This window comes from Microcaecilia unicolor, chromosome 4 (genome assembly GCF_901765095.1).
Source record: "Microcaecilia unicolor chromosome 4, aMicUni1.1, whole genome shotgun sequence".
Taxonomy (NCBI): domain Eukaryota; kingdom Metazoa; phylum Chordata; class Amphibia; order Gymnophiona; family Siphonopidae; genus Microcaecilia; species Microcaecilia unicolor.
This window is the reverse complement of record NC_044034.1, coordinates 336,331,758-336,344,436: the sequence shown is the minus strand read 5'-3', so window position 1 is coordinate 336,344,436 and position 12,679 is coordinate 336,331,758. Positions and strand designations below refer to the sequence as shown.

The 12,679-nt window shown below is 42.4% G+C and overlaps 1 protein-coding gene across 3 annotated transcripts in view; it reads right to left on the bottom strand.

Annotated features, from left to right (window-relative positions):
* Window positions 1-12,679, bottom strand: part of PRKX (protein kinase X-linked) — a 135,769-nt gene that overhangs the window by 66,621 nt on the left and 56,469 nt on the right. For all 3 annotated transcript variants that reach the window (XM_030202077.1, XM_030202076.1, XM_030202078.1), the window contains exon 3: window positions 7,770-8,033. In XM_030202077.1, coding sequence (XP_030057937.1) covers window positions 7,770-8,033 — 264 coding nt within the window. The remainder of the gene's footprint in view (window positions 1-7,769; window positions 8,034-12,679) is intronic.

Here is a 12,679-nt window from a genome sequence, read left to right as displayed (position 1 = left end):
TGATACTTTATACCAGAGTTTGATTTGTCCTTGCCATTCTCAGGGCACAAACCATAAAAGTCTGTCGAGCACTGTTCTTGTACTAAGTTCTGAAGCTAATGACGAAGCCCCTTAGAATTTACACTCCAGCCCATCCATATCAATTCAGTCACGATCAGTGTGTAGACTGTAGAAGTCTGCCCAGCACCGGTTTTTTTTTTTGTTACATTTGTACCCCGCGCTTTCCCACTCATGGCAGGCTCAATGCGGTAGGCAATGGAGGGTTAAGTGACTTGCCCAGAGTCACAAGGAGCTGCCTGTGCCGGGAATTGAACTCAGTTCCTCAGGACCAAAGTCCACCACCCTAACCACTAGGCCACTCCTCCAGTTCTGAAGCTAACGACGAAGCCCCTTAAAATTTACACTCCAGCCCATCCATATCAATTCAGTCACGATCAGTGTGAAGACTGTAGAAGTCTGCCCAGCACCGGTTTCACATCCCAATTACCGGCGTCGCCACCCAATCTCCGATAAGATTCCGTAGATCCATTCCTTCTAAACAGGATTCCTTTGTGTTTATCCCATGCACGTTTGAATTCTATTACCGTTTTCATCTCCACCACCTCCCGTGGGAGGGCATTCCACATATCACCACCCTCTCCGTGAAAAAATACTTCCTAACATTAAAGTCTGCTCCCCTTCAACCTCAATTCATGTCCTCTAGTCCTACCACCTTCCCATCTCCGAAAAGCTGTTTGTTTGTGGATTAACGCCTTTCAAAAATTTGAACGTCTGTATCATGTCACCCATTTCTCCTTTCCTCCAAGGTATACATGTTCAGGTCAGCAAGTCTCTCCTTGTATGGTTTGCAACGCAAATCCCATACCATTTTGTAGCTTTTCTTTGCATCTTTTCCAGTCTTTTTACATCTGACTCAACGGAAGCTAACTTTCACCCAATAGAGATGCAAACAAATATCCATGAGAGAAAGGCGCCGCATGCCAACGGCAAGAGACGTGCGTTCCACCCAGAAGAGGGGTAGAGCCTCACCTCCACCACCCCAGCAAGATGTACCACACAAGGTATATGGCAGAGTGGCACCCTTGCAGGACCAGCGTGCCAAAAATGAGCAGGGAAGCAAAGTCCGAGTTCAAGCGTGGAGGTAAGCTCCATCAAATGCAAGGAAACTCACAGCCTACCCCTGCCAAACATGCTAGGTCAACCAATTAGTCAGAGTAAGGGGCCCCGTACTAGTCTGAAAATGAGCAGTAGCACCTGACATGGGGTATAGGGCTGTACACAGAATCAGGGTGCAACAGTACCTGTACAGGTGGTGCGGCCTATCGCCAGCAATGAAGCCATGTATACCAGTAGAACTGAAATGAGCTCAGCAGACTGACCTGTACCAGTGCTCCCACTGCCTGCACTGGAGCTGCACTCCACACTAGGACAGAAGACCTGTCCCTCTGGCAGAGCCAGTGCTGGGCCCCAGAGACTGAGCTGAGGCCCTAAGTAAGAGTCGGAAAAGATGTGCCCCAACCTTGGATAATCCAAGGGGCACTGTCAAAAGGAGACTATGCCCGACCCCAAAGACTGGGCTGTGCCCAAGTAATACAGCCAAAGCCAAGGTTTCTGCAGGGATGAAGCTCTGTCGCCTGCAGCCACGCACTGGGCTAAAGGTGCGCTCCACGTACTGAGGAGCAGCTGATCACCACATAACAAGAGGGGGCTGTGCTCCACAGACAGGTGATGAAGCTACACTCTCCAAAAAGAGATGAAGACACATCTATGAAGGTGTGCACCACAGATCTCGTGAATCTAAGCAGGATTACCTAAAGGCAAGTCTCACAATAGCAAGGAAGGTGAGAACCATAGACCAATGCCACTGTGCTCGGCATATTGAGAGGAATCTACACTCTACAGCCTGAACTGAAACTGTGCTCTACATCTAAAGGAAAAGCAGTGCTGTACATGTAGAGAAGAAGCTGAGGCCATCCCAAAGATGAAATAACATCCTTCCCACAGCGAGGGAGCTGCGTTCCACATTTAGGGGCCAAGCTGCCCTCCACAGCCAGAGAACACAGTGAACCGCACCTCAGAGATGGAAAAAAAAGCACACAAGAATATCAGAGATGGCATTGTGCTCAACCTCCCAATATTAATGAGAGACGGACACCAAGAAAAGGAACTGCTCAGAGCCAGAGACGGAGTGTGCCCCACAAAAAGGAAAAGCGTCACATATCCAAAAAAGCAGATGACCTCCACATTCAGCAATGTAGTAGTGCCTGACATCCAAAAATAAAGCTGCACCCTACAAGCAGAGACAGAGTTGCATCCCATCACCTGAAATGGGACTACACCATTCCTCCAGAGATGGACCTATGCCATACAGCTAGAGATGGTGCTGGGCTCTGTATCTAGAGGTGGAGAAGTGCTCCAGAGCCAGAAATGAAGCCATAATGGTCATAACCAGAGACAGAGAAGCATTCTCCATCCAGCAACAGGGCTGTTTTCTATATGTAGAGACGGAGGTGCACTCCCCATCCAAAGATGGAACTGCACTCTATAGTCAGAGATGGAAGTGTGTTTCTCCTCCAGAGGACAAGTTGTGCTCCATATGCAGAGATGGAGATGAATTCCTCATCCAGAGACAGAGCCGTGCTTTATCCAGAGACGGAAAACTCGACCTCCGGGGATGGAACTGTGCTCTATATTCAAAGATGGAAGCAAGCTCTACACCCAGAGACAGAGGTGAGCTCAACAGTCAGAGATGGACCCAAGCTCTACACCCAGAGACAGAGGTGAGCTCAACAGTCAGAGATGGACCCAAGCTCTACACCCAGAGACAGAGGTGAGCTCAACAGTCAGAGATGGACCCATGTCCATATGCCAGAATGGAGGAAAGATAGAGGACAAAGTATTGCTCTACTGCTAGGGGTGTAGCAGGACCCCCATATCCCAAAACGGAGACAAGGTCACCCTCCAGAGATGGAGCCACACTCTACATACAAGGATGACGCTATGTTCCATACAAAGAGTCAGAGCTAAGCTCAACCTCCGGAAATAGAGCTGTGCTCTATATTCAGAGACGGAGGTGTGATCCACATTCAGCAGAGGAGCTGCACTCTATATTCAGAAATGGGGACATGCCCGAGAGCCAGCAATGGAGCCATTTCCCATATACAGAGACCAGAAGGTGCCCACAGGCAGAGATGGAGCCATGCTCAACACTGAGAGAAGGGGCTGAGTTCCACATCCAAAGAGGGAACCCGTGTTGGCTGCCAACATCGAAGAGATTAATTCCTAAAAATACGACGACGATGATGCCTGCAAACACAACTGCCAACATGGTAGGATGACGCCCTGTAGCGAACCAAGCCACCACAGCACTGCCTAGGCGAAGCAAACCACAAGAGTCAAAATCAGCCAGAAGGTGGCCACCCATGCTGCAGCTCCCCTGGAGGCCATATGGAAGGTCTATACAGAAAGGGCTGAAACGCAGAATGCAGGCACAGCCAGGCCCTGGCAGTACCCCTGTCTGGCAGATCTTGCAAGCAGCTAGACAGAAGACACCAATGCAAAATCAGGGCCCTAAGCTGCAGATTCAAGACCTATGACAAAGAGAAAAAACGAGCACCAACTATTGCTGGTCCTAAGGAAGCAAATAAAGAAGGCTGGAATGACGAGCCATTGTACCCGGCTTTCCTGCGGAACACATAGAATAACTGCTCTAAGAGTTTAGAGAGAAGCATATAGCACTCAGAGGCCTGGAAGAGCAAGGAGCATCAGAAATAGGGACTGCCATACCTCTGCCCTGACTGCCCTTCAGTGTTCTTTTTTTTTTTTTTTTTTTAATTCAGGCAAGGACTACAATATTGAAGAACAAAACAAAAAAAACAAAGGGTCGCTCCGAAGCTACCAAGCTTCACGGCACAGAACTGCTCCGCGGTAACCCACCACTAGCAAGGTAAGCAGACTCTATCTAGAGGATCCAAGCTTGCGAAATCGCAACAGGCAGCGAATGCAGCTGCCGGCCCCGCAGAACAGGCCAACCGACTGCCGAGCTGAACCGCCTTGGCACTCTCACTGAAGGGTTTTGAAGCCGCTCACCACTCCTAGCCCCAACAGCAATAGAGATGGAATAGTCCCGAAGAGAAAGGAGTCCATGGGATGTCATGCTATCGAAGGCCAGACCCAGATCTAGAGGCGGAAAGTTAAAATGGCCACAGCCAAAGGAAAAGTGCACCAGAAAGCACCCACACGGAGACAGAACAGTCCCTGCAGCAATCTGAAAGTGCTAGGCACGAGACCCATCTTACTATGTATCCCAGTAGCATGGCTCTTTCCAGAAACCTGCAGGGTGGAGAAAATAAAGGCAGTACTCAATCTCAGTGTGCAACCTCCACAGAATCACAATGGTTCCATACATGATTGAATGAAGCACTGCTAAAATGCAGGGAAACCCCTCACTCTCCCACATAACACTGCAGCAAACAGAACTGCTCCCCTCCATTTTTTTAATCTGTGAGGAAGGAGAAGGAAGTGACAGAGTTGGGGGATAAGTAGCCTGGAGAACCAAGAGAAAATATCCATAATAGCCTATATGGAGATCCAAATCTAAGATCAAGGGAGACTAGAAATGCTTCTGGCTAAGGGAAGTGAGAGAAGTGACTAAGTTTAATTCTGATCTAAGGACTATTATGCATTTTGCAAGTGTGTGGCGAGTTTGTACAGGTCACACTGGCTGTGTTATACTTCTTTTTATCCACTTCACTGAATGTTAACCATCCTTGCACCTGTATGTATTTTGTTGCAATTGTAATTGTGTGTACTTTTGCAAGCAGCTTGTATTTGTGATATAAATACTATAAATAGAAAAAAAATAAAGTGGTGGTTGCTTGGTATATATACCAATTATATAAAATTGAAAAGCGTACTTAAAGAACTTTGAGTGCAATATTTTAAAAATTTAAGTTCTTTGCTTTGAAAGTGATGCTCCTAAACTGGCCTTTTAAAAAAAATTTCAAAAGCCGAGTGCCTAAATTTAAACTCAAAATTTTAATAATCCCCTATATTTACGAACATAAAAAGTGGGTAGAAACAGAGGCAGATTGAGCAAGTGGGGAAAAGAACTTAGGAGCCAGTTTACTAAAGCTTAGCGTATGTTAATGTCCATTAAGTACCACATAGCAAGAAAATGGAAAAATTGGTTTAAACCCAGTCATATATGCAGACGATGTCACCATCTACATACCTGTCAACAACAGCATCACAGAGATACTTTGTAAGGCCAAAAAACGACTCGACCTCATGGAAAATTGGGCCACAACTGTGAAACAAACTGAACTGAGATAAAACCAAACTCCTAGTTTTATCCAGCCAACACAATTCCACTACTTACCAAAACCTTAATAGATCAATCTTACACAATCAAAACACAAATAAAAAAACTAGGAATCATTCTCAACAAACATCTGACCCTTGAAGACCAAGTCGCTGCAATCACATCAAAACTGAGAAGAAACAGAGACTATTTCTCCAGACAGTCATTCTGTCTTATAGTGCAAATGCTGATATTACCCGACTATTGTAATGCAAAATATGTAGGCTGCAAAGAAAATCTACTACGATCGTTGTAAACCGTCCAAAACAAAGCAGTGATATTGCTATTCAAAAAGTCAAAATATGATAGAGCAACCCCACTACTCATAATGCTACATTGGCTCCTGATCAAGGCCAGACTATTTTTCAAAACCAGTACAACCATCTTCAAAATACTGTTTGGCATGTCACCGGACTACATGCTAGACAAGATCAAACTATCATCAAGAAATGCAAACCCAGGAACTATAGGTTACTTACTACTTCACCTGTCCAACTGCAAAAACATACTATATAAGTCACCTACACGGCGGGATTTAGCTACCTGGGCTCAAAATGGTGGTACACCCATATAGTCATAAGAAGCATCACGAACTACCTCCAGATCAGAAATTTCCTAAAGTTCTAACGCTTCAGGAAATTTTATGAGTAAAATATGCACTAATCATTCTGGAACAATACACAACACAACCTCTAACTGTAACGCATCTTTTCATTTAAGAAGTGAACTAAGACATATCTTCTCAAGAAACTCACTGACTATTCCATATGCACTAATAATAATCTTGCCAATCACTGTAAAACACAGCATCATACAACCTTGTAAATGTAATTGAATCAATGTAATCTCTGACTGTTAAATGTAAGCCACATTGAACCAAAACTCATTTTTGGATAATTGTGTGATAGAAGCCTGAATAAAAGGGTCCCTTAGATCTTGGCATTGATTTTCGGCACTAGCCTCAAATTTAGGCAAATGAGCGGCAGGCCTAAATTTATATGCATAAAACTTTATCTCCTAAATTAAGAAGAAATTTCAGCTGAAATGTAAGGGCCCTATTTACTAAGGTGTGCTAGCGTTTTTAGTGTGCACTATCAGTGCATGATAACACGAGACACACCCATATATTCCTATGGGCATCTCTAGCGTAAGCGCACACTAATTTTTAGTGCACGCTAAAAATGCAAGTGCACCTATAGCACAGCTTAGTAAACAGAGCCCTTAGGCTGAAAATGAGGTACAGATTTAGAAGGTCAGCTTTATTTTTTTTTTTTTTTTTGCATATTAGGCCCTTTATGCTTATAATTTCAAATTTGGGGTGGACAATACATTAACACGATTAACACATTAATGTTTTAAGGCGCCCCTACCATGTTTACCTTTACAGACCGCTTCCTGACAGCAGCACCGATTTGTCGTATCCTGCATGCTGCTGACTCCCATCCAACCCCCCCCCCACACACACACACACACACACAACTTCCTCTTTTGCCTAAGACCAGGCTCCAGGACTACTTTTAAACAGCTGTGGGAAAAATCGCTGTTACAAACCCCATGCCATTTTGATAGCCCTTCATTATCCACATCTATCCAGAGTTAAGGTATCCAGAATTGTTTTTTTTTAATTGTTGAGAGAACATAACTTTGGGTTATAAGTGTTTAGAATTAAGAGAGCATTTCTTGGATGGTCTCAGCTGGCACAGTCTTATGTTTTTAACTGACAAATCAGGATCACTTGCTCCATGTACCCATTAGTAATTGTAAGAAGTTGAGCTTTGCATAAAGCACATGTAGAGCTAGATAGAGCATGTTTCTCTTTATTAAGTGTTTGCCCCATTCCTTCACATTAACTTTATTGCATGCCTTCCCCCTTCACTGGCAAGGTCAGAAGCAGAATCTAGCATCAATTAGTTTTGTGAGGGCTGTTTCTCATGTTGGAAATGTGCTGAAACACTACGGCTGAAGAAACAAAGAAAAAAATGAAGGCATAAGACCATATGGCCTATCCAGTCTGCTCAGCCATGCCATCTACTCTCCCTATTACTCCACTAGAGATCCTATATACTTGTCCCAAGCTCTTGAATTCAGATACTGTTTTTATCTCCACCACTTCGACCAGCAGGCCAGGCCGTTCCATGAGTTCACCACAGTATCTGTGAAGAAGTATTTTTTCACTTTCATCCTATGCTCCCTCGTTCCAGAGTTCCTTTCAAAAGTGAATTTTAAAAGGCATATGACAGTTCTAAAAGTTTAAATATTCAAATTACATTACCAATAAGTATTGATTTTCAGTTTCACTATTGCACTTGGTTTGAAATACACTTTACTGGGCCAAAATGCATGCCGTAGCTAATAGTGATTAAAATTTTCACCCCTATTTCAAATGCTTTAATAGAACATCCATTACCTGTCTGACAACTTCTTGGCAAATCCAAAATCTGTAAGCTTGATGTGTCCTTCTTTGTCCAATAGTATATTTTCAGGTTTTAAGTCTCTGTAAACTATTCCTTTGGAGTGTAGATTTTCTATTGCACAAGTAATCTCAACAGAGTAAAACAGTCCAGTGCCATTATTGAAACGTCCCATATTGCGTAAGTAACTAAAAAGTTCTCCTCCAGGTACATACTCCATTAGCATGTACAAAAAGCGATCATCATGACAAGTCCAGAATCTGTAATAAAATATTGAAACGTTAAACACTGAGCAATAGGAACAGAAGTAGTACAGACTGAAGAAAAATAGCTTTTGGTTATCTGTAGAAACAGAAGACAAGATAAAAAGTGGGTAATATCACCTGACAAAGCCAACATGGACTATATTACTCATGGCTCAGAAAAGCCCAGAAGACTGAGTACATGTGAAAATTTCTGAGCGGTCGCCATCTCATGAATTCCATCTTATATAGTATGGCGCTTATGCATCAGTCTTTGGAGGAGAAGGGCAAGAATGTGAGTCTTCTCCTGCTCTCTATGGAGAATTCTGTCATAAGTAAGCAATTGTCTTCTCTTTTGATAAGCAAGATAAAATCACCACGAGTGGGGAATTCCTTAGCTGAGGGATTCATCTGATTTTGGGATTTTCAGATCAACTCCGACCTTGTTGAACTGCTGGGCCATAAGCACTTTCTCATCTAGACATAGTGGGGGTGACTTTATAAAGGATATGCACCAAGTACTTGTACAAAAATAGCATATGTATTCATGTACCAATCTTCTGCATTCAATGCTATTTTATAAATGGGGCAGTATGCACAAAATGTGCGCCTAAAAAAGGGGTATGTTATGGGTGGGGAATGGGCATATACTAGATAGGTCATAAACTGAGAAGAAAAGAATATTTGAATCGTAATTTCGGGCCTATGTTGTCAAAAATGGGTGTCCACTTTTACACCTAAACATGGAACTTGCCTTTTGAGAGCTGGTGAATGGAGGATTATCAATGTTGAAGATTTGTTTGAGAGTTTATGGTCAGTCAGTTGTTCTCTTTGTACTTTGTTGTTCCCTCTGCCTTCTCTTATCCTCCCCTTGGCTCATGTAGAATGTCATCCTGCCTCTCTCTCCATGCTCTTCCTCCTCCTCTCACGATTCTTTTTTAGTCTCTATGGCTATAAGTTTATGTAGGGTTGGTGGTGGCAGCAAATCTGATCGAGAGGTAGACTAGCTACAATGTATAGTGTACACAAGCGGTTCCTTTGTGATCTAGCTCAGAGGGAAAGGCAAGAGGAGGAACCAGAACCTGCAGAGGTTCTAAAAGCCAAGCACAGTTCCCGGATTGGTCAGAGGACAAATGCCTACAAAGACTCAGATCTTACAAGATGACCATACTCCACCTATGTCACCACCTAGAGGCTCAGCTACAACCTGCCATTTGGAGAGGACATACCATGCAAATATACCTGGAAATCACACCTTAGTCTTCCTCGCCACTAAAAAGCATTCCAGACACCTCGGGGGAGGGAGCACTGCTGGCATAGGCAATTCAGCCACCTCACTCTGCTTAGGTCATATTCTGAATGTTTTTTCTCAGGAGAGAAATTAGAATTTTCTTGAGCAAGAACTGCAGGGATATTAAACCATGGCAAAATTTTAAGTGCTAGCACACGTCCCTTGTGTTTTAGGGGCTAACGATTGTATACACATAGCTATCAGGCCACCTGGGAGCAAGAGGACAGCTACAAAAGCAAAGGTATTTCACTCTCTCAACATGCAGGAGGATCTGCAATGCCTCTAATGTCCTTACTAAAGTGTGTCTATGTTTCCCAGGCTACCATCATAACACCTACACATTGTTACAGTTGGGCATGGCAATATCACTAGACAATGGCTTCCAAGCAAGCAAATATTTTTCACACAAACTCTCCACATTAATTCTTCTCTATAGAACCCTTTGCCCACTCAGCTCTGGGTACACTAGGGTCGATCTCTGTTATGCCCATCTGCCTCATACACCACCACTAAGCCACTCACTTTTGTCTATCTTTTCTCACACAGGTGAGGGGGCAACAACTCTCTGAGTGAAATACAGGGGCACTATAACATGGTCCACAGGCAGACAAGGGAAATTATAGAAAACAAAGTTTAAGCTGATATCCGGATATATCAGAGAAGAGATTACCATGGCATGTAATAGTTAATGGCTTTCTGTACACTCCCTGTTGGCCTTCAGTTTGAACCTCAAGACAATGGTCTAACAGCAGGAATCCACACACACATGAGAAGGCAGTTGCAGCAAAGAATTAATTTATCCACTAGAAATGTCTGTAAATAAGTTCTCTTATTTAGAGTGAATACAACAGGATCAGTATTTGCAAAGGCACCCATGGGCTCACGTAAGGATTATAGACTGTAGGCAGACATTATATTCACTGCAATACATACCAATAGAATATATGATCATATAAACTAATAACATCATGGCAATAGAGCAGAAGTGCAATAAGAGGAGAATATGGCATTAAAGACCAGTTAATGTTGAATAAAGCCATCATGGCCAGTGCTAAAAAAAAAAAAAAAGCAGAAGTCTTAGGATTGACTATAAGAAAGCCTTTGACAGCATCCCACATTCCTTGATAAATTGCCTTGAAATATACAAATAAACCCTGAACTGATTGAATACATCAAGTACACCAAGAAAATGTAGCAAACTACACTTCACCTGCAGCATAGAGATGTAAAACTCGTTATTCCTAACATTAAGATTCAGCGAGGCATATTTCAGGGAGCCTCCCTGTCCCCGCTTCTGTTTTGTCTGGCACTTAATCCACCAAGTACTCTTAACTCCTTGGGCTATGGGATTAGCCTTCCTCCAATTAGTGGAACAACTACAAGTGGTGAAAAGCTTTTCAAAATGACATCAAGATGACTTTTGGGTTGGACAAATGTGCCAAGGTGACTCTCCTTAGGGGAAAGTTGAGAAAACTGAAAACATCTCTCTGATGACTGAGATAAAAGAACTTGAACAAGAAGGTGTAATTAAGTATCTAGGAGTGGAGCAGGAACAACTATCAAGCAGAAATCACCGATAGAAAAAAAAAAAGTCAGTAAAGATTATAGGAAATGAAGACTGATATTAACGAGTGTATTTACATCACAGAACAACATACAAGCTATTAATCAACTAGCACTTACTGCACTCTCATATAGCTTTGGTATTAAAGACCGCATCTTAAAGACCTTGAAAAGCTAAAAAAAAAAAACACAAAAATCAAATTATGCACATGAGGTCATCTATAAGAATCAGTGTATGCCTAAACTGTACGTTCCAAGATCTGAAAGAAGGATGAGTCTCATGGAAATAGATTACAGCTATCAAACTACTATCATAGGCTTCATGACATCATTAAATCCCAATGCACAAAAGCTGTTGAAATCTGAAAGAAAACTTCCAGAATCCAGTTCCATTATTACACCTGGACAAGCATTATAAGGAGGAAGAATAGCTGAAAATCTATCAGCATCAAAAGGGAAGGAAGCAACAGAATTTGCGAAGGAAGACAAAAATACTCTTCAAGGAATTGGATCAACAGGGGAAAAAACAAAAAATGGCAAATATATAAGTACAACAGAAAATAAAAAACGTTACTCCAGGAACCATTTGTGAATAAACATCAGACACATGAATGGTTACGGACAGGTGAATTGAAACCTAAGGATGAGTGATTGATAATTGCAGCCCAGGAAAGCGGATTATGGATGAGATGGTTTACAGAAAGCATTGAAAAAAAACTGGTGCAACAGACACCTGTAGATTAAGAAAGAGTTAGAAACAGTTACTTATTTCAAGGCTAACTGCAAAGATCTATACAGAAAGGCATGTCTCATTCATTGGAAACTCTGTAAGAATTACAACATCAGAGTACCAGAAAAGCATTGAGATCATGACCCTAAAAGAACTGTGTAAAATGAAGAGATTATCACCTGGGATATCCCATCCCAACTAATAAAAAAGCTGGATGCCAGAAAACCAGATAGTGGTAAAAGAAAAACATACCAGAGCAACACTGATTAGAGGTGTCAGTCCCAAGCAATTGCTCTGAATTGTGTGGAAAGAGAGGAGATTCTCAAAAATACCAAGAAATGCAGACAAGACCAAGAAAACGTGGCAGAAAGACAAATATTTCCTACTGCTTTGGATGCCACAGGCTTGATCAAAAAGAATTTCCAAGCATACATTGTCGATACATATTACATCTTATGAACTCCAGAAAGAAGCTCTCTTTGGCACAATGCAAGTATTACTGTGAGCATCAGCAATAAAATTTGAGAGACTGAGATCATGATCCATATAACCTGGCTTAAAGAGTGAAGTTCATTACTGTCATGGTATGTGCAAAAAATAACCCTTTTGGAGAAATTGTTCCCTGTGAAGAAGAATGCTGCAGTCTTTGCATGAATGCAATGTGCCTCAGTGGGGGTTTATTCAGATAAAATAAATAAATAAAATAAATATTATGGCCTTACAGTGGACAGTGCCCTCTCATGCCACCTCTGAAACTTATGTGGCTATTCAACATGTTTATGTACAACCCTGTAGAGGGGAGTCTCAGAAGTGGCACAAGCGGAGAAAACAGAGAAAGAAAAGTAAAGTAAGAATGGTAGCAGAAGAAAAAAAGGACATAGTGTGAGATCTACCATCCCACATAAAGTACGTAAGTATTGCCATATTGGGACAGACCGAAGGTTCATCAAGCCCAGTATCCTGTTTCCAACAGTGGTAAATCCAGGTCACAAGTACCTGGCAAGATCCCAAAAAAGTACAATACATTTTATGCTGCGTATTCTAGAAATAAGCAGTGGATTTTCCCAAAGTCCATTTTAA